The following is a 23,031-nucleotide window of genomic DNA, read 5'->3' on the forward strand; positions in this document are numbered from 1 at the left end:
TGGCCCAAGTGCTTGGGCCCCTGTACCCATGTGGGAGACTCAGAAGAAGCTCCTGCCTTTGAATCAGCTCAGTTCTGGCTGTTGCGGCCATTTGGGGAGTGAAACAACAGATGGAAGACCTTTCTCTCTCTCTCTCTCTCTGGCTCTACCTCTCTATGTAACTCTTTCAAATAAATAAAATAAATCTTTTTTTTTTTTTTTTGACAGGCAGAGTGGATAGTGAGAGAGAGAGAGACAGAGAGAAAGGTCTTCCTTTTTGCCGTTGGTTCACCCTCCAATGGCTGCTGCGGCCAGCGCATCACGCTGATCCGAAGCCAGGAGCCAGGTGCTTCTCCTGGTCTCCCATGCGGGTGCAGGGCCCAAGCACCTCCACTGCCTTCCTGGGCCATAGCAGAGAGCTGGCCTGGAAGAGGGGCAACCGGGACAGAATCCGACACCCCGACCGGGACTAGAATGTGGTGTGCCGGCACCGCAAGGCGGAGGATTAGCCTGTTAAGCCACGGTGCCAGCCAATAAAATAAATCTTTAAAAGAAACTGGGAGACTAGTGCTGTGGCATAGAGGGTAAAGCCGCTACCTACAATGATAGCATCCTATATGGGTGCTGGTTTGAGATCCGCACTTCTGATCCAACTCCCTGTACATGTGCCTGGGAAAGAAGTAGAGGATAGCCTAAGTGCTTGGATAAACCAAGCCAGGATAGCTCCTGACTCCTTGCTTCAGCCTAGCCCAGCTCCAGCTGCTGTGGCATTTGGGGAGTGAACAAGTGGATGGAAGATCACTCTCTGTCTCTTTCTCCCACTCTGTGTCACTCTACCTTTCAAACAAAAATAAATCGCAAAAAGAAAAAGTAAGAAACGTTATAGATCTGAACTGCAATTATTTCTAAAGGATAGGAGAATATAACATAGAACTATCTGATATGTATCATGCAGTGGATATTTAATATATGCTAAATCAATCAATGGGACTTTACATGAATTTACTCATTTACTCTTCTCAAAAACAATCATCATCTTAATTTTACAGGTGAGGAAATAAAAATCATGGTCAATCCTTTTAAACCAGCCCTAGTGGAGTATTCTCACTCCTAAGGAACTGTCACTGCTTAAAACATGGTAATATTGAGTCTCCCACCAATGGTTCTACTAAAATTTTCATTCTAACCCACTGCTATATTATCCAAAAAAGCTAAAGTTATAAGTCTAGTCAATACTTTCCCTTGCATGGTGAGATCCTTATTTCTCACTGAAGAAATTTTACAAAAATTATCCTGAGAGCCTGTAAAATTATTCTAAAATTCAAGTAAAAATTTTACAAAATTGGGAATGTTGTATGTAAATATCTTCCATGTGTATTGGTTCACTGAACTGATCATTAAATTTAAATAACTTCTGTTACATTTAATTTTGCCTATTCCAGTGTGAGTCACTAAATTTCACACTAGGGTTGAAAACTGGAATAAGAGTATGAATCTAAGCATGGATCAAAGAGCCTCCTCTGTGTTCCTTCATTAACATCTATATGTGGCTACATTTCACACAGAGCTAGTACAGATCTGTAGGATGGTTTTCTTCTAAATACATTAGGATACAGAAATACTTAAGAACACTAAGAGTTCAAGGAAGAATAATTATAGGTCAATTATCCATAGTGCAACACTGCAGTACTACACACTCTGGGCATGAAATACAAAATCTGTTCTTTCAGTTTATGGATTTTTGCTCAGTGTCCCTTGATACTGGGAACTCTAAGAATTGCTATCAGGAATAGAAAGCAAAATCTACAATCTCTAAGTAGAAAATCTTATATGGAAAATGCTGCATAGATGTGTATAAATCTCAAAAAAAAAATTTCACTAAGAAAGTATTTTAAATGTACAATGGGAGATAATCAGAACATACACTCTTCCACACTGCTTTATTACTTTTCTAATCTTGTTAAAACTTTCTTCTGTAGCACAACATAATATTATAGACCAGAGGCTTAAAGACTTTTTCATCATACCTAAACAAACTCTTTCTCTATCAGGTATACATAAACAATCTCACTTAAGAAATGATAGTGGGGCCAGCGTTGTGGTGTAGTGAGTAAAGCCGCCACCTGCAACACTGGTGTCCCATTTGGGCACCAGTTCACATCCATATGCTTTGTTTCCGATCCAGGTCTTTGTTAACAGCTTGGGAAAAGCAACAGAAGGTGGCCCAAATGTTTAGGCCCCTGCCACCCACATGGGAGACCTGGATGAAGCACCTGTCCCCTGGCTTCAAACTGGCCCAGCACTGGCTGTTGTGGCCATTTGGGGAGTGAACCTGCAGATGGAAGCACTCTCTCTCTCTGTCTCGCCCTTTCTCCTGTATTTATTTCTTTCAAAAGAAATAAATATATCTACTTTCCCTTTTTCTATAATTCTTTCAAAAGAAATAAATACATCCTTTTAAAAAAAATGATAGCAATGATGTAGCGACTACCAAAACTGGGACACAACAGTAAAATCTGCACATAAGTAAATGACCAAGAATTCCTGACTTTTAAGCTCTGGTAAGGAAATACATCAAGACTTTTTCATTCACAAGTTAAAAGTTTATTTCAGCAGTGGTAACAATAATTTAACTAATCATACCTATTTGTTGTCCTGCAGTTCTAGAATTGTTACAATTAAGAAATAAAGAACGTCAATATTAAATCAGTAATTTTATCTTAGCTAACTTTTCTTCATTTACCCTTCCCTAAGTTCCTTCCCCTTCAATAAAAAAGGATTAAGACTAAGACCATTCTTACAAATAAGTGTATCACCAAAAATTTGCCTGTATGGTTATAGGAATCTTCATTTATTATAATACGCAGAACTTGGGGAAAGTAAGAAAAAAATGTAGTCTAACCTTTAGTGTGACATCACAAAGTTCTCCATTTTCATAAAATCGAAGAAGAGAGCCATGAAAATCTTTCCAAGCTTCATTTGCTTCAAAAATAAAGGAGTCTTCTCCATCACCATCACCAACTGAAGATCTGTTCTTTATCTGCTGCTGCTGTTGCTTTTTTCCCTTTGTGAAGTGATTCCTTGCTTGCTTTCCATTCACAGATTCTGAAGCCATTTGCAAGACTCTTTTTAAATGTAGCTCTTTCCTCGGACATCACATTTATTCTTTCTTAAAAGATGGAGACCAGGTAGGAGGTAGATGCAACCACTAAACTTCAGACATTTTTCAAAATCTACACAACTGGCACTGTACAGTTTGCCGATACTGGAAAAAATACAACACAACACAAAGACAAACCAAAAGAAAAATAAATTTTACTGTAAATAACTATAAATTAATACTACATATGTAAAATAACCACATCTATTTTACTGAAGAAAAGTTTACTATTTAATATTGGAAAAAGAATAACTAGTTCTTATGTTATATATCACATAATTCACTTCAACTGATTATTGTGTCTCAGTACAGGAACTCTTAAATTCCATTGAGAACTCAGTAGTATATGATTTTTATGATGCAGAATGCATTAGTTTCAGAAAGAGAGCTATGAGCCATAAATCCTAAGTTCAGAGACTTTACCCAACTATGTAAGGAAAAAACATAAGGTTATTTCAACTGAGTTACTTTCATCCTAGATTAAAAAGTCAGATCATGGTTCTACCACTTAGCAACTGTATTACTTTAGTCAAATGACAACCTGCTCAAACCTCAGTTATCTCTACTGTGAAATAGAGATATCACTAACAGGAATATTTTGAGGATACAAAAATTATACTACTAGGCATAGGAATTGCTGAATTGTTAAAAAGATCTCCTTTTGTCTGTATTTTCACAGTCTATTCATATTTACATGTAAAACCAGTTAATTTCATTATCAAAGCATATCTGATGAATGTCCATACCATGAAGAGTTTTGTGGTACAAATAAACAGCACAGGGAGTAAAGTCACTGCCTGCAATGCAGGCATCCCATATAGGCATTGGTTCCTGTCCTGGCTGCTCCACTTCCAATCCAGCTCCCTGCTACTGGTCTCAGAAAAGCAACAGAAGATGGCCCAAGTATTTGAGCCCCTGCTACCCATGTTGAAGACCTGGAAGGAGCTCCTGGCTCCTGGCTTCGGCCTGGCCCATCCTTGGTCATTGTGGCCATCTAAGGGTGAACCAGCAGATGGAAGATCTCTCTCTCTCTCTGCGACTCTGACTTTCAAATAAATGAATAAATCTTGAAAAAACAAAAACAGGGGTTGGCGCTGTGGTATAGTGCGCTAAGCCTCCACCTTTGGTGCCAGTATCCCATATGGGTACCTGTTCATGTCCCTTTTCCAATCTAGCTCTCTGCTATGGCCTGGGAAAGCAGTGGAAGACGGCCCAAGTGCTTGAGCCCCTGCAACTACGTGGGAGATCTGGAAGAAGCCTCTGGCTCCCAGCTTCGAATCAGCCCAGCCTCAGCCACTGCAATCATTTGAGGAGTGAACCACCGATGGAAGACCTTTCTGTCTCTCCCTCTCTCTGTCTATAACACTATCTCTCAAATAAATGAATAAATAAATCTTAAAAAAAATTACAGAGACTGGAACATAGATTTTTTTTTAAGTAAAAACATCTATTCTACTATTTATTGGCTGTAAGAATGTTTTTTAAGGCTTTACCAACCTTCCATTTCATCTATCAACAGGGATACCTATCTACCTTATACTAAGAATTACATCAAATGCAATAATGGATTTACAAGTGTTTATAAAATTATAAGCCATTTTGCAAAAATTTGCATAGAAAGCCATACTTATTATGAAATTTCGGAAAATTATAGACACCTTAGCCAGAATATTAGCTGAGTTAGGTTCTTGTGAATCTCATCACTTTCAGCTTCTGACAGGAACCAAAATGACAACATAAGACTACAAATTATGGCTATTAATATCTTGTTAAAGTTTCTGTGGCAGACACACACAACACTAACCGCCAACAAGTCAGGTCCTCATATAATCTCTTTATGTGTGGGTAGAACCTGTGACTTGCCTCTAATCACAAGAACTTGGGAAGACAGTGAGACACCACTCATTTGATTAGGTTGCTTAACACTGAGTGAGCACATTGCAAAGAGAGGCTACTGTGCAGACCTTGAAGAACAAACTACTGCAGAACAGCCATATCACAGAGAACTACATGCAGCTCCTAGGACCTGAAGGTCTATACCTCATAGTCAGTAAAAAGCAAAGGCTCATAGTCAGATGAAGGTACTTCAGGAAGTTTGTGGAAAACCAGAGTTAAAAACCTAAGTGTATTTTTGTGCAATCTACAAATAGCTTTTATAATACTATGTATTTTCTGGGGACAGTGCTATGGCATAGTGGGTTAAGCCACTGTCTGCAGGGTCAGCATCCCACATGGGAGCCAGTTTATGTCCCGGCTGCTCTATTTCCAACCCAGCTCCCTGCTAATGGCTTGGGAAAGGCAGCAGAAGATAGCACAAGTACTTAGGCCCCTACCACTCACGTAAGAGACCAGAATGAAGCTCCTGGCTTCAACCTGGACCAGCCCTGACCATTGCAGCCATTTGGAGAATGAACCAGTGGATGGAAGATCTCTCCCTGCCTTCCTCTCTCTGTAACTCCCCCTTTCAAATAAATAAATATTTTTCTTTAAAAATTATATATCTTCCATGAACTTTTTCAAATACCTTTATTGAGCTCCAGGAAAATAAAAAACCCTGCCAATGATTCAAATAAGAGTAGAAGCAGATTTCCCCACAATTGAACCTCATATTAAGAATGCAACCTGGTCAACACCTATATTGCTGCCTTATGAGATCCTAACCAAAAGACCAATTAAACTGTGTCCAGACTCCTGACCTACAGAAAATGTGAGATAATACATGTCTGCATTTTTTCAACTTTATTTATTTGAGAGGCAAAGATACAGAAGAGAGAGAGGTACAGAGCATTCTCATCTACTGGTTCACTCCCCAAATGCTTGCAATGGCCACGGACAAAGCTGGGAACCAGAACTAAATACAGGTCACCCATGAGGGAAGCATTAGACAAGAAAAAGAAATCAAAGGGATACAAATGGGAAAGGAAGAAGTCAAATTAGCTCTATTTTCAGATGATATGATCCTCTCCACAGGAGAACGAAAAGACTCCACTAAGAGATTATTGGGACTCGTAAGAGAGTTTGGTAAAGCTGTAGGATATAAAATCAACATACAAAAATCAACAGCTTTGGGACCAGTGCTGTGGCATAGCGGGTAGGCTGCTGCCTGCAGTGCTGGCATCCCATATGGGTGCCAGTTCGAGTCCTGGCTGCTCCACTTCCGATCCCGCTCTCTGCTACGGCCTTGGAAAGCAGTAGAAGATGACCCAAGGCCTTGGGCCCCTGTACCTGTGTGGGAAACTGGGAAGAAGCTCCTGGCTTTGGATCAGCTCAGATCCAGTCATTGCGGCTAACTGGGGAGTAAACCAGCAGATGGAAGACCTCTCTCTTTCTGCTTCTCCTTCTCTCTGTTTAACTCTAATTTTCAAATAAATAAATAAATAAATAAATCTTTAAAAAATAGTCTTTGTGGCTGGTGCCACGGCTCAACAGGCTAATCCTCCGCCTGTGGCGCCAGCACACCAGGTTCTAGTACTGGTCGGGGATTCTGTCCCGGTTGCTCCTCTTCCAGTCCAGCTCTCTGCTGTGGCCCGGGAAGGCAGTGGAGGATGGCCCAGGTCCTTGGGCTCTGCACCTGCATGGGAGACCAGGAGGAGGCACCGCGCTCCTGGCTTTGGATCAGCGCGGTGCGCCGGCTGCAGCAGCCACTGAGGGGTGAACCAACAGAAAAGGAAGACCTTTCTCTCTGTCTCTCTCACTGTCCACTCTGCCTGTCGAAAAAAAAAAAATTATCTTTGTATACATAAATAATACCATGGCTGGGAAAGAACTTGTAAGATCAGTCCCATTCACAATAGCTACAAAAAAATTTAAGTACCTTACCTTGGGATAAATTTAACGAATGATGTGAAAGATTTCTAAAATGAAAATTACAAAACATTGAGGAAATAAATAAATCACACACACACACACACACACAAAAGAACCAGGGCAAGATGGCGGAATAGGAAGGGAGCACACTGATAGTCCAGGAAGAGACAGTTTAATAAAAGTGGAGATACTGCAGGTTCAAGGAAGAGTAGGGGAAGAAACAGCAGAGGAAACTCTTCTGGAACTAGTGATTCACAGTGGACCTGCGTGGAGAGCGTGGGAGCCCAAGTTCAGGACACCAGCGGCAGACTCAACATACCAGTGCTGGAAGGTGAGGTGAGCCGAACCTCAATAGCCAGAGACACCAACGGGCAAGCAGAAAGAGGAGACTAGAGGGAATGAGGCTTGAAACTCCGTGGGGAAAAGTTCACCAGGCCAACTAGAAGAGAGAGAGGAAAAAAAAAAAAGTGACCGACACGGATACGAGTTTCTCTCTCTCCGCTCACCCCTCAAAGGCGAGCAAGACAAAGAGCAGGCGCCATTTTGGACATACATCATAAGCAGGGCGATCTCAGGTCTGCACCGGCCCTCAGCCTAGCAGAAAAACCTGATTCTGAGGGGGGTGAAATAACAGGAGATTAGGATCTAACTTGGCAACCCAGTGGGAGACTGCAGGAGAATTGGAGCCCACACTGAGGGCAGCAGAGATTCCCTGTGTGGTCCTTGGGAAAGAGCTTCTGATCTCTGGCTCCTGTGGGTATGTCATTCGCCTGCTAACTACCTCCAATTCTGTTCAGCTGTGTGGAATTACTTCCCTTTTGAATTAAAAAAAAAAAAAAAAGAATGAAAGAAAGAGAGATTTACCACACCTAACCTGGGAGTGTCACCTTTGGCACACCCTCAACCCTGAGGAACCAAACAGAGCTCTCAGGCCACACCCATCAAGCCCCTAAGGCTCAATTGAAAGCAGACAGTCCACTTAATCTAGAGCCATAGTATAACAAGAAAAAACACCACAGTGAAGAAATCAAATATCTCCAACATGCCAAACAAACGCAAAAACCAAGGTAACAAGAACAAGGAAGAAACTATGACGCCCCCAAATGAAAAAGACACCCCAATTCAAGATTATGAAGATGATGAGATCGAAGAAATGCAAGAAGCGGATCTCAAAAAATTGATAAGAACATTAAGAAGTTCTCAAAAACAAATTCTTGAACTACAGAAATCCTTAATGGACAAGATAGAAAATCTCTCTCATGAAAATGAAATATTAAGGAGGAATCAAAATGAAATGAAACAACTAGTAGAACAGGAAACTGTGATAGTGACGAGAAATCATAATGAAATGAAGAATTCAATAGATCAAATGACAAACACATTAGAGAGCCTTAAAAACAGAATGGGCGAAGCAGAAGAGAGAATATCGAACTTAGAAGACAGAGAACAGGAAAGGAAACAGACAAACCAAAGAAAAGAAGAGGAAATTAGAAATCTAAAAAATATTGTCGGGAATCTACAGGATACTATTAAAAAACCTAATATTCGGGTTCTAGGAGTTCCTGAAGGCATGGAGAGGGAGAAAGGATTAGAAGGCCTTTTCAGTGAGATACTAGCAGAAAATTTCCCAGGTTTGGAGAAGGACAGAGACATCTTAGTACAGGAAGCTTATAGAACCCCTAATAAACATGACCAAAAGAGATCCTCACCACGACATGTTGTAATCAAACTCACCACAGTGAAACATAAAGAAAAGATCCTAAAATGTGCAAGAGAGAAACATCAGATTACTCTCAGAGGATCTCCAATTAGACTCACAGCAGACTTCTCATCAGAAACCCTACAAGCTAGAAGGGAATGGCGAGACACAGCCCAGGTACTAAGAGAGAAAAACTGCCAGCCCAGAATATTATATCCTGCAAAGCTCTCATTTGTGAATGAAGGTGAAATAAAGACTTTTCATAGCAAACAGAAATTGAAAGAATTTGTTGCCACTCGTCCTGCCCTGCAAAAGATGCGTTACACACAGAAACACAGAAACATGGTCATCAATATGAAAGAAGGTAAAGGAAGGAAACCTCACAGCAAAAGATCACAGGAAGCTCAATTTCTCTTTGACATAGAATTAAACTCTGATGCTCTGTTAAAGCAATGTGTTAAAGTAATCTATTATGTTCTCTTGATGTCTGTTAAATTCTAATTGTTCAAAAACAGCTGAATTTTTATTAAGAGCTATGGGTTATTTAAATATGTGCTTATTTTCAAAGATTTGAATAATCACCTTGTAACAATAATCAAATTTGGTCTATGTTATGTCATGATTTTAAGGAATCTTATTTCAACCAGATATTTTGGATTTTGAGCCTTCTTAGCATTCTTGACAGGCATTCAAAAAATCAAAGTTTCAAACAATCTGGACTCTAAAATTTCCAGTAAATCCTGGACTTTGGTTTTTCCAGTTTGGGCCCAACTGAAAAAATCGAAGGACCTATGTCTCTCATCTTATAGAGACACCAACTAATCAGTCTATTTGGAGTATATTAGAAGGACTGTCAAGATGTGATGTGGTACCAGACTTTAAGTTTCTATAATGGAAAATGCTATTAATACAAATGTTTGAGAATTAAAAAGTCTAGTGATCTTGTGTTACTAGACATGATAGTTATCTTAATGAGAAAGCCCCAGAGGCCTAAAGGGTTAAATACTTGTAAAATCCTACAGGTGCTTTCAAAAATACTGTGAAGTAAGCAAGTGCCTCTTGTTGGTTGATGAGTTTATAATTTTAAACATGGCAACTTAAAGTCTTTTGTCATCCACAGTTATATATGATTTGCTGCTCATAAAACTAAAGCATTGTTGGTTCTGTGTTTAGCTGTCCTCCTATAGGTTCCTATGGACTTTTTCCAGCCACTTCTATTGTATTCAGTACTTTGGGATGGCTCTGTAAACAGATGAAGCCAATAATGTATTAACAGTACCAACTGAGAGAAAGTATGGTTAACTGAGGTTACTAAAAACAAAAAGCAATTCAAATCAATTGGCAATCTACAAAAAGAGTTAAAGATTTTTAAAGCTATTATTAAAATTGCTATATTGGTCTATTATGTTATGTTTTATGTGTGTACATATTGTATGTCCACATGGGAAAATTTTATTAAGAATTTTATTTTAATTGGCTTATAGATAAGATTGTCCATAAATTTAAGCTGCTAAAATTAATCAAAGATACATTTTAATTCGTGTGACCTGAATCTCTGCATCATATGTTTTATACTTGTTGGTAGAAAGAAACTAAAAACATTTTATATGGTTGTGCTTAAGTTTACTGGTTAAACAAACTACACCATGTTAGATATTTAAGAGGTGTTTTCAAATACATGATTCTTAAAATCTATAGAAGGCATTGGACCTTCTGGTAAATGTTTTCTTAAGTTGTTATCTAATGGTTGAAACTGTTTGCTAAGTATTCATGTAATATTATTATTGTCAGCAAGTGATCTAGGACTTGCTCCCTCATTTCTCTATTCTAAGCCTAACTTGTTCTTTCATTTCTCTATTCTCTTCAAGGTAGGAAACTAATTCTACAATGAAGGAATCTGTAGGACGCACAATTTAATCTTTAGACCTTATAAAAGAGATGGCTAACATTTTTCTGTAATAGCATAGCCAAAATAAGAGCTTAAATTATAATCTCATAGCTAGATTTACTTCACCATCAGCGAAGTAAACAGTAAGTAGAAAAAACCTCCCTTTCAGACCAAAGGGAAAGAAACTTTTTAAGTGAGAATATAATTTTCCTCATGGGCATTGTCTACCTTAGAAAAACTACTACAGAACATGCCTGTGACTATAGACTTGTAGTTCAGGCCACCGAAGATTAGAGATGGGACTTGGGCACTCCCTTGACTTGCATCCTCTGGTCTGCTTTAACAAAAACCAGAAGGAAAAGAAAGCTAGGCATCAGAAGCAATGGGTGGCAGGCCTATTAATGGCTGATCTGTACAGTGATCTGCCCTCAAGGAGACCCATCAGGCCAGTCCACTGCAGTGGCTTTCAATGTGGTAAGCCTGGGCTTCAGCAGAAGTCAGCTTGTGAAGAGCCCTGGCAGCTCTGCCAAGAGTTGGATCACTGGAAATGGACCTGCCCTGGAGTCGAAGGATGCCCAGGTCAGAGCCACAGATCTTATTGGCTCTAAGCTGAAAAGCCCTTCACTCAGCCCAACTTCCAAAGTGACCACTGCAGCTGAGGGGACGGCCAAGTAGGGTCAGCAACATTGCAGGCAGAACTGTAAATTTCTTGTTAGAGATGCCCCCTGCCTTTACCTGGCCAGCTCTCCTCCCAGGCCAGCCAAGTAATGAAAGTCAACAGAGTGCCTTCCCCTAGGAGGTTCACACCTCCCTTAGGATGAACTCCATGTGAAGAGATAGATAGGTCTGGGCCTCTTAACTTACAAGGCCTAAAGCCCAACAGATTATTATCAAGTCCCTTCTGTCAGGTTCTATTTGCCTCTCAATCAGAAAACTTAATTGTAGCTGAGACAGAACCTTTCTTAGCTCCTCTAATAATGACTCTGTCCTTTGTTCTAGACCCTGTCTAGCGCACTTGGGCCTCATTCCTTTGTAATCATAACCTCTACTCTACCACCAATGGCTCTACTCCCAACCTGTGTGTACTGATGGTCCTCTTCCCCACTTAATGCTGTATAATTGTTCAGACCTGGTTCATGCCACTCTTAGGATCACTGGTTACTATCCTCACCCTGTCTTTTATGACCTTGTCTAAATATGATCAGAGTCGGCGAACTTGGAAGGCTTCCACAGCCTTGGCAACTCATGACGACAGCCTAGGGTGGTTACTGGTGCCATAAACTAGAGTGTCAATTTGTTGGGTCAACAACAGGAGTCACTGTGCACTTGAACCTCATGTGGGAACTCTGTCCTTAATGTGCTGTACATTGTGATTTAATGCTATAACTAATACTCAAACAGTATGTTTCACTTTGTGTTTCTATGTGGGTGCAAACTGTTGAAATCTTAATATATACTAAATTGATCTTCTGTATATAAAGAGAATTGAAAATGAATCTTGGCCGGCGCCGTGGCTTAACAGGCTAATCCTCCACCTTGCAGCGCCGGCACACCAGGCTCTAGTCCTGGTTGGGGCGCCGGATTCTATCACGGTTGCCCCTCTTCCAGGCCAGCTCTCTGCTATGGCCCAGGAAGGCAGTGGAGGATGGCCCAAGTCCTTGGGCCCTGCACCTGCGTGGGAGATCAGGAGAAGCACCTGGCTCCTGGCTTCGGATCAGCGAGATGCGACGGCCGCAGCGGCCATTGGAGGGTGAACCAACGGCAAAAAGGAAGACCTTTCTCTCTGTCTCTCTCTCTCTCACTACCCACTCTGCCTGTTTCAAAAAAAGAAGAAGAAGAAGAAAGAAAATGAATCTTGATGTGAATGGAAGGGGAGAGGGAGCGGGAGAGGGGAGGGTTGTGGGTGGGAGGGATGTTATGGGACGGGGAAGCCACTGTAATCCATAAGCTGTACATTGGAAATTTATATTCATTAAATAAAAGTTAAAAAAAAATAAAAAAGAAAGATCATGGGTTGGAAGAATATTCTCAAAATATACATACCACCCAAAGCAATTTACAGATTGAGTGCAATCCCAATCAAAACACCAATGATGTTCTCAGATCTAGAAAAAAAATGATCCTAAAATTCATATGGAATCACGAGACCTAGAATAACTAAAGAAATGCTAAAAAATAAAAATAAAGCTGGAAGCATCACAATACTAGATTTAAAGACATACTACAGAGCAGCTACAATCAAAACAGCTTTTTACTGGCATAATACACATGTCAACCAATGGAACAGACCAGAGACCCTAGAAATTAATACAGGTAACTACAACCAACTATCTTTGAGACAGGCGCTAAAATCACTCCCTGGAGAAAAGAGAGTCTCTTCAACAAATAGTGTTGGGAAAATTGGATCTCTGTATGCAAAAGTATAAAACAAGACAATAAATGCAAAAAAAAGACAAAAATGATTATATCAGGCTACGAGGCTTCTGCACTGCAAAGGAAGCACTCGACAAAGTGAAGAGGTAACTGATAGAAGGGGAGAAAATATTCACAAATTATACATTTGATACAGGTCTAATATCTAGGATATAAACAGAGCTCAAGAAACTAAACAACAATAAAATAAGCAATCCAGTTAAGAAATGGGCTAAGGATATGAACAGGTATTTTTTCAAAGGAGGAAATACCAATGGCCAACAGATGCTTTGGATGACTAGCCATCAGGGAAATGCAAATTAAAGCCACAATGAGGTTTCACCTCACCACAGTAAAACTATCATCCAAAAACAAAAATAAACAAAAAGTGCTGGTGATGATGTGGGAATGTAAATTAGGGCAACCATGAGGGAAGACAGTGTGGAGATTCCTCAGAAATCTGAAAATAGACCTACCATATGATCCAGCCATTCCACTCCTGGGAATTTACCCAAAAGAAATGAAATCAGCATATGAAAGAGCTATCTGTACCCCCATGTTTACAGGAGCTCAACTCACAATAGCTAAGATATGGAATCAACCCAGATGTCCATCAACTGATACTGGATGAAGAAACTGGTATATATACACAATAGAATACTCTTCAGGTTTAAAAAAAAAGAATGAAAATCCTGTCTTTCACAACATAACAGATGCAACTGGAGACCATTATATTAGTGAAATATGCCAGTCCCCAAAAAAACAAACATCATATGTTTTCCCTGATTTGTGGTAACTGACATACAGAGCACCAAAAAAAAGTAATGTATATCAAAGAAATTGACATTCTGAAGTTTGATAATTGTTTATAGCCCTTGTCTATACTCTTGAGCAACAGCGATTTTTCTGCTTACTACTTGTTGAATCCTTTTTTCTAATGGAGATTTAAGCTTGTCATTACAAAGAAAACTGGGTTTATGTCATTATAAAAATAAAACAAAAGAAGGAAGGACAATGGAAGAAACAGGATTGGAGGGATGGAGGAAGGGAGGATAGATGGGAAGTATCACTATGCTCTTAAAACTGTACATATGGAATACATTAAATTTGCTCCTTTTACATAAATAAAAGACAAAGAAAGAAAAGAAATGGGCAGGTGTTGGTTCTGTGGCATAGAAGGTAAATCTGCCATCTGCAGCCTGAGCATCCCATATGAGAACTGGTTCAGCCCCGGCTGCTCCACTTCTGATCCAGCTCCCTGCTAATGTGCCTAGGAAAGCAGTGGAAAAATGGAACAAGTACTTGGGCCCCTGCATCCCCGTGGGAGAGCTGGAAGAAGCTGCGGTCCCCTGCTCTGCCACTGCCTAGCCCTGGCTTTTGCAGCCATTTGGGAAGATATTTCTCTCTCTTTCTCTCTGTCTCTCCTCCTCTCTCTCAAACTCTGCCTTTCAAATAAATCTTTAAAAATAAATCTTTAAAAAATGATCACTAGCCATCAGGGAAATGAAATAAAAATAAAAAGCAGCTATCATGTCACTCCACTTAGAATGACTATTATCCAGGACTGGCACTGCAGCCAGCAGTTTGAGTCCTGGTTGTTCCACTTCCGATTCAGCTCCCTGCTAATACTCCTGGGAAAGCAGCAGAAGACTGCCTAAGTACTTGGATCCCTGCACCCACTTTGGAGACCTGGAAGAAGCTCCTGGCTCCTGCCTTAGGCTTGGCCTAGCCCCAGCTGTTGTGGCCATCTGGTATAGTAAACCAGCAGATTAAACATCCATATCTCTCTATCTGTCTCTCTCTCTGCCTCTATCTCTAATTTTCAAATAAATAAATAAATCTTTAAAAAATTAGCTATTATCCAAATATCAAAAAATAACAAATGCTGGCAAGATTATTCAGAAAAAGGTTGTGCAAAAACCTTTGGTGGCTTTGCAAATTGGTACAACCATTATGGAAAACAGCATGAAGATTCAGAAAACTAAAAAATAGATCTACCACATGACCCAGGTATCCCACTCCTGGGAATAGTTCCAAAGCAAATGAAATCAGCATATGAAAGAGATAATTGCACTCCCAGTTTTATAGCTGCTCAATTCACAATAGCTAAGATATGAATCAACCTAGATATCCATCAACTGATACCTATATAAAAATATGTGGTATACAAACACAACAGAATATTACTCAACCATTAAAAAAGAATGACATTTTGACTTTCTAATTTTTTAAGATTTACTTATTTATTTGAAAGTCAGAGTTATGGAGAGAGAGGCAGAGATAGATCTTCCATCAGCTGGTTCAAGTCCCCAAAGAACAGCAATGGCCAGGGCTGGGCCAGGCAGAAGCCAGGAGCTTCTTCTAGGTCTCCCATCTGGGTGGCAGGGGCCCAAACACTTGAGCCATCTTCAGCTGCTTTCCCAGGACATTAGCAGGGAGCTGAATTGGAAGTGGAGCAGCCAGGACATGAACCAGAGCCCATATTGGCTGTTAGCATTGCTTTTATCTGCTATGCCACTATGCCAGCCCCCTAAATCCTGACATATGCAACAAAATACTTCCAACTGGAGATCATTATGCTAAGTTAAATAAGCCAGACTCAGAAAGACAAAAATCACATTTTCTCTTATTTGTGGAAGTTATTACATACAGTATAAAAATCATGTGGCTGTCATATCAGTTGGTATTTAGTTATAAATATTGCTTCACTGAATTCTACAATGTAAATGACAAAATAATGTTCTTTCTCACATTGAAAAAAAAAAAGAGAGGAGCACATAGTGAGGACTCATAGTTCTAGTAATGCTTTATTCTTAATTTTGGTGTTGGTGATGAGCATGCTCACAGGACAAAAACTCATTTATCTTTACATTTATGTGCATTCTGGGGTATGTATACTGAATTTAAACAAAGCATTGAAAAATAAACCACTAATCTTCATAAAACCAAAAGCATTCCCATGGGTAAAATCTTAGCTGAGATAGTTCACCTTTGTTTTCAATACACAATTAAATTAAGTCAGACTTGATTTTTGTTGTTGTTGTTGAGATGGAGTTACAGACGGAAGGAGAGAGAGAAAAGTCACTCCTCAAATGACTGCAATGGCTGGAGCTGGGCCAATCTGAAGCCAGGAGCCAGGAGCTTCCTCTGGGTCTCCCACATGGGTACAGGTGCCCAAGTACTTAGGCCATCCTCCACTGCTTTTCCAGGCCACAAGCAGAAAGCTAGATGGGAAGAGCAGCAGCCGGGACTAGAACCGGCACCCATATGGGATGCTGGTACTGCAGGCAAAAGCTTAGCCTACCATGCCACAGTGTGGGCCCCAGACTTTGATTATTAAAGTGAAATAATCGGCTGCATAAGAAAAAAAAAAGATGCAGTATAATGACCCATATGGTGTCAGCTGAGTCCAGGCTGTTCCACTTTCAATTCAGTTCCCTGTGAATGTACTTGGGAAAAAGACCCAAGTACTTGGCCCCTATACCCACATGGGAGACCTATATGAAACTACTAACTGGCCCAGCACCTTCCATTGCGGTCATTTGGGGAATGCACCAGCAGATGGAAGATCTCTCTCTCTCTCTTTCTCTCTCTCTCTCTCTCTAACTCTGCCTTTCAAATAATAAATCTTAAAAAAATTGAGGTCCCTGCCACTTATATGAAAAACCTGGATTTAGTTCCAGCTGTTGCAGGCTTTGGTCAGTGAACCAACTGGTGGAAAATCAATCTTTCTGCCTTTCAAATAAATAAAAAGCTGTAAAAACATGCAAAATTTCTAGAAACCCCTAAATAATTGAAGCTAGTGGTTCTTACAAGCCTTGGGGAAAGGAGGATTATGAATCTCTGTTAGTATCTGTTGAAAGTTACAGGTCTTTGCTTCAGAAAAGTACAAATACACCTGGTATTCACAGACCCTTGGAAGATAATCTATGAGAAGCACAATAGATACATATTATAAATCAGAGAGAGAGAGGCCGGTGCTGCGGTTCACTAGGCTAATCCTCTGCCTGCGGCGCTGGCACCCCGGGTTCTAGTCCCAGTCGGGGCACTGGATTCTGTCCCGGTTGCTCCTCTTCCAGGCCAGCTCTCTGCTGCGGCCCGGGAAGGCAGTGGAGGATGGCCCAAGTGCTTGGGCCCTGCACCTGCATGGGAGACCAGGAGGAAGTACCTGGCTCCTGGCTTCGGATAGGTGCAGCGCGCTGGCCATAGTGGCCATTTAGGGGGTGAACCAACAGAAGGAAGACCTTTCTCTCTGTCTCTCTCTCACTGTCTAACTCTGCCTGTCTAAAAAAAAAAAAAAAAAATCAGAGAGATAAAGTGAAAAATCTCCCAAGTTCCTTCCATCTCTTACCTCTGACTCCCAAGAATCAAATAAATCATTCATAACAAAACAATATACTCTTTTGTACAGCTAACCCTTAAAAAGAAGTTGAGAGGGCCAGCCTTGTGGCTTGGTGGGTAAGGCCGCCGCTCATGATGCCAGGCATCCCATATGGGCAGCAGTTTGGGTCCTGGCTGCTCCATTTCTGATCTTTCTCCCTGCTAATATGCCTAGGAAGGCAGCAGAGAATGGTCCAAGAACTTGGACCCCTAAACCTACATGGAAGACCTGGAGGAAGCTACTGGTTCCTGGGTTCAGACCAGCCCAGTTTCGGCAGTTGTGGCCATTTGAGGAGTTAACCAGTGGATGGAAGATTTCTCTGTCTCTCCCTCTCCCTCTCCAACTCAAATAAATAAATAAATCCTTAAAAAAATAAAAAATAGATAAAAGTTCATAGTATTTACACAAGCAATATTCACCAGAAAATAAATTATATTGGCAGCATTTTAGAACACAGCTCATGACTAACAATGCCAATAAATATTAGTTATGATTCATAAGATGCTTTAACATAAAATAACAATCCTCACAATTCTGGGAAGACAGAAGCCTGTATTTTTTTTTTTTTAAGATTTATTTATTTGATACGAGAGATTGGTGGGGAGAGATAGGGGAGGAGAGAGGGAAAGACGGAAAGAGTGAGAGGGGGAAAGAGTGAGAGAGGGGGAGAGAGATATCTTCTATCCACTGGTTCACTCCCAAATGGCTGCGAAGGCCAGAGCTGGTCTGATCTGAAGCCAAGACCCAGGAGCTTCTTCCAAGTCTCCCACAAGGCTGAGGAGCCCAAGAACTTGGGCCATCTTCTACTGCTTTCCCAGGCCATAGCAGAGATCTGGATTGGAAATGGAGAAGCCAGGACCTGAATCAGCACCCATGTGGGATGACGGCACTGCAGGCAGCAGCTTTACCTGCTACACCACAGTGCTAGCCTCATCTGTATTATTTTTATTTTCCAACCACAGCTAAGGAAACAGAGATTCAGAAAACAATTTGCCATGGTCACAGAGCAAATGAGTGCACAGCTGGGATTCTAGTCCAGGACTGTGTAATTCCAGAACTGAGTATTACATATTATTATATCCTGATACTTCCACAAAAGCCCCTCAACACTGAGAAAATAAACAGATTTAAAAAAAAACAACAAAAACAAAAAACAAAGGGGCAGCATTGTGGCATGGTGAGCTAAATCAAAGCTTGTGAGGCTGGCATCCCATATTGGAGTGCTGGGAGTCCCAGGTGCTCCACTTCCAATTCAGCTTCCCACTAACATACCTGGGAAGGCAGCAGATGATTCAAATGATTGGGCTCCTGCCACCCAAATGGGAGACCAGGATGGAGTCCTGGCTTTGGCCTGGCCTCGAATGGCTGTTGCAGCCATCTGGGAAGTAAACCAGCAGATGGAAGATCTTGCCTTCTTCCTCTGATGCTCTGCCATACATATAAATAAATAAATTTTTTTAAAATGTAGGGGGAGGACTAATGGGTAACATTTTATTGTAGACATATCTTGTCATCAGTTAAAAAAAATTAATATGTCTTAAATGTTTAATTTCCTCTTGCTTCCTGGGTTAACTTCAAAGATTTTTTTCCCTGAAGAAAGAAGACACTGTTAATTTCATGTTTTAAGATGAACAAGCAAGGCATTGTTATCCTATATAACATTTCTTCTCAATCATTCTTTACTTCATAATAAATAAAAACATACAACTCTGTGTTAAGAATTCAAAGAAATCAAAACTTGGGACAGGCATCTGATCTAACAGTTCAGATACAGGTTCAGACATCCAAGTTCTACCTCAGAATACCCAGGTTGGATACCTTGCACCAACTCTTGACTCCAGCTTCCTGTAGTTGGAGACCCGAGGAAGGAGTGGTGCTGATGCAAGTGGTTGAGATTTTACAACCTTCATTGGAGACCAGATTTCGTTCCTGGCTATGGCTTCAACCTCCCCTCCTGCCCCACCAGAGGCATTTACAGGGTGAGTCAGTGGATGGGAACCTCTGCTCTCTCTTCCTCTATCTTGAATAAAAGTTTTTAAAAAAAATCTTTTATGGGGGGGCTGACACTGTGGCGCAGTGGGTTAACGCCCTGAAGTGCCAGCATCCCATATGGGTGCCAGTTCTAGTCCCAGCTGCTCCTCTTCTGATCCAGCTCTCTGCTATGGCCTGGGAAAGCAGTAGAAGATAGCCCAAGTCCTTGGGCCCCTGCACCCGCATGGGAGACCCAGAAGAAGCTCCTGGCTCCTGGCTTCAGATCAGCACAGCTCTGGCCATTACGGCCAATTGGGGAGTGAACCATCAGATGGAAGATTTTCTCTCTCTCTCTCTCTCTCTCTGCCTCTCCTCTAACTCTTTCAAATAAATAAATAAATCTTTAAAAAAAATCTTTTATATCTAATATCCCACACTTGATGTCACAAGAGAATGTCAATTCAAAGAAAATTCAATAGATAAGTGCCCAATTTTTAAAATACAGAAGTTATTTGAAATTACTATTTAAGATGTTCAAAATATTCCCTTTAATTTTTTTATGACAATGCCCATTTCAGTTCCTTACAACTCAAAAGAATCTGATAAACAGAATAAAGTTCATAGACTGTACAAGAGTACAAATGACATCTGTTGGACACTATGCACTTCAGGTGATAATGGTATGTCAAAATAGGTTAAATGACTGTAACACAAATGAGGGATTTTGATCATAGAGGAGGTTGTGGGGGCAAAGGATGCATGGGAAATTGCTATACCTTCCACTCAATTTTGCTGTGAGCTTAAAGCTCCTTTAAAAATAAAATCTATTTCTGGGGGCTGGCAGTTTAAGCTGCTGCTTGCAATGCTGGCATCCCATATAGGCACCAGTTCGAGTTCCAGCTTAAGAAAATACATTGTTGGGGCTGGTGCTTTGACATAATAGGTAAAGACACCACCCGTGACACCAACATCCCATATGGGTACCAGTTCAAGTCCCAGATGCTCCTGTTCCAATCCCTGATAATGTGCCTGGAAAGGTGGTGGAGGATGGCCCAAGTGCTCCTGTCTTTGGAACTGGCCTAATTCTCGCCCTTGCAGCCATTTGGGGAATGAACCAGCAGATAGAAGGTCTCTCTCCGTTTTTGGCCCCCCTGCCTCCCCCAACTCTGCCTTTCAAATAAGTAAATAAATAAATTAATGTTTAAAAAAAAAATGGGGCTGGTGCTGTGGTGCAGCAGAATTAAAGCCCCAGCCTGCAGTGCCGGCATCCCATATGGGCAAGAGTTTGAATCTTGGCTGCTCCACTTCCAATCCAACTCCCTGCTAATGTGCCTGGGAAAGCAGCAGAGGATGGCTTGAACCCCTGCATCCCCGTGGGAGACCTGAAAGAATCTCCTGGCTCTAGATCAGCTCAGCTCTGGCCATTGTGGCCATCTGGAGAGTGAACCAGAGGATGGAAGACCTCTCCCTCCCCCTCCCTGTATATATATATATATATATATATATATATATATATATATCTTTCAAATAAATAAATCTAGAAACAAAACAAAACAAAAACAAAACTGTTACTAAAAAATTATTCTGTGCACTGATTTTCCTTGTCAGGATACAAAACTTACTATTACAGAATATACCATCTCACAAAAGAGTAACTTATTCTATAAAAAAACAAACACACCAGTAACTGCAATATTACCGAATGCTAAAATCATTACCAGATTTAAATGTTAAAATGATGATGCTTAGTGCAACACAGAATCCCTGGCTGGCTACTGTGTATAGAGCAGCCCTACGTTCTGAGTGGCCGCAGACCACACCGCAGCGGCTGAGTTTCGGTCAGATTTCTCCCTCCTCCTAATGCACACCCTGGGAGGCAACAGGTGAGGATGGCCCAAATCCAGTTCCAGGCTCCCAGCTCGGAAAGGGCTCAGCTCCAGCTGTTGCCAACATTTGGAGAGTGAACCCGAGACGCTAGATCGCTGTCTCTCTGCCTTTCACATTTAAAATCGCCGATAAATTAAAAGTGGTGCCAGAAGGAAAGAGGAAAAGCAGCAGCTAAAGGCAAAGCCACCTCCAACAGCTTTCCAGGAGCCAGTATTGGCAAGGCTTCTCTGCTCACCCTGCTGTACCATCTGTGGAGCCAGCAGGCCAGGGAAACAAGGCAAGCCCCCAAACGTGCAACAATGCACGCAACACTTGCACCAAACCAGGTTCCGAGAACCTTCTCCTCAAGAGGCAACACAAGCTTCCGGAAAAGAGCCAAAACCCGAAACAAATGCAAATTAAAAGGAACACGAATGAACGTTTTCTATAAAAAAAAGCCATCGGATTTAAAAAGCTTTCCCAACCCCGGTGCCCCAAGGCTAGGACGGTGCCAGGCCAGTCAGGGACGAGGCGGGAGCTGCAACAGGGCAGAGCCCGCACACAAATCGGCCTCCCTCAACACAGCAGCCGCGCACCGAGCCCAGAGCCCAGGGACGGAGGGGACAGCTGCCGTCGGGGACACGCTCCCACAACAGCCTCGAGCGGCTGCGGGCTGGGCAGAGGCTGCGGCTCCGGAGCCGCCCTTCCCGAGGCGCCGCACCCCGCGCCAGCCAAGGTGCCCAGCGAACCCCGCAAGCCCCCCAGGATGGGCCAGTCCCGACCAGCGGCGAGCCCCGGAGCCGACAAGCCCCCAGCGGGAGGCTCCCCCGCGGGCGGGCTCCGAGCCCCTTAGCCTTGGCCGGGCAGGCCGCGAACCCTGGGAGCCCCCGGCCGCCCTCCCCGGGCCCGAACCTACGCAGCCGCGGTCGCCCGGCACCCCGGGAAGCACCTGCCCGCCCGTCTCCGAGACCCGGGGAAGAAGCGACCAAGCAGCCGCCGGCGGGGCTGACAGCACCAGACGTGGGCTTCCCCGCGGCGAGCAGGGCCAACGGGGCCGCCAGGGGCCGCCGGGCAGTGGGGTCGGAAGGTCGGCCGGCCGGGGTTCGAGCCCTCTCGGCGGCTGTGCAGTTCGCGCGGCCGTTCGAGGGCTCGAGACCGAGCGCCCGCGGGGCGAGCACGGGCGGCGCTCCGAGTCGCAGCCGGGGTGAGGGAGGGACCCGCGCGAGCGGCCGCCCAACGCGGAGAAAGAGGGCGTGGGGGGGAGGACGAGCGTCCGCGCACCTGAACCCCCGCTCCCCCGCCGGCTCCTCTCCGTGCAGCCCAGGCTGTCGCCGTGAAACCCAGTCCCAGGGCCTCGGCGCCTCCCGGCCGGCCGGCCGCAGCGAGTCCGAACCAGCCCCGCTGGCGCACCGGCGAACGCGCACCTACTGCGCAGCCCCCGCCGAGCCCGGGCAGGCGCCTGGCGTTCCCTTTCGTCAGACCCGGTGAGTGGCGGCCTCCGGGGACGCCGTGGGCGGGGCGGGGAGCGCGCGCAGGGGTCCGCGCACAGCACTCTGGGAAGTGTAGTTTTCGGTGACCTCCCGGAGGCCCCGGCCTCACGCCTCCGTTTAGGGTTTGCTGGAGGGCGGCCCGGGGCCTCCCTCGGGGCGCTGAGGGGAACACTCGGCCGGTAAGGGCAAGCAGAGCCCAGCAAACGTCTCCGAATAAATTCTTAGAGAGGACTCCGCGTCGTCAGAGCCTCTGAAGTTGTCGGTGGCTTCACTTCCGGGACTTAGAACACTTGGCTTCCCAGCGCGCCGATCACCTGCGCCTTCCTGGTGTTTTTCGCACCTGTAAAAGGCGAAGGGGCGGGGCAGGGCTCCGGCTTC

General features: G+C 43.0%; 1 protein-coding gene across 4 annotated transcripts in view; it reads right to left on the bottom strand.

Annotated features, from left to right (window-relative positions):
- The window catches only part of KLHL8 (kelch like family member 8), a 65,659-nt gene extending 43,056 nt beyond the window's left edge, over window positions 1–22,603 (bottom strand). The window contains exons 1-2 of one of the 4 annotated variants that reach the window (XM_062198553.1): window positions 22,445–22,602; window positions 2,882–3,244 (exon numbers count right to left, since the gene is read on the bottom strand). In XM_062198553.1, coding sequence (XP_062054537.1) covers window positions 2,882–3,094 — 213 coding nt within the window. In that variant the 5' untranslated portion in view covers window positions 3,095–3,244; window positions 22,445–22,602. Of the gene's footprint in view, window positions 1–2,881; window positions 3,245–7,265; window positions 7,346–12,576; window positions 12,634–22,444 lie in introns of those variants that run through there. The other 3 variants (XM_062198556.1, XM_062198554.1, XM_062198555.1) reach the window with 3 other exon arrangements.
- Window positions 22,604–23,031: the final 428 nt, after the last annotated feature.

This window comes from Lepus europaeus, chromosome 8, assembly GCF_033115175.1.
Source record: "Lepus europaeus isolate LE1 chromosome 8, mLepTim1.pri, whole genome shotgun sequence".
NCBI classification, from domain to species: domain Eukaryota; kingdom Metazoa; phylum Chordata; class Mammalia; order Lagomorpha; family Leporidae; genus Lepus; species Lepus europaeus.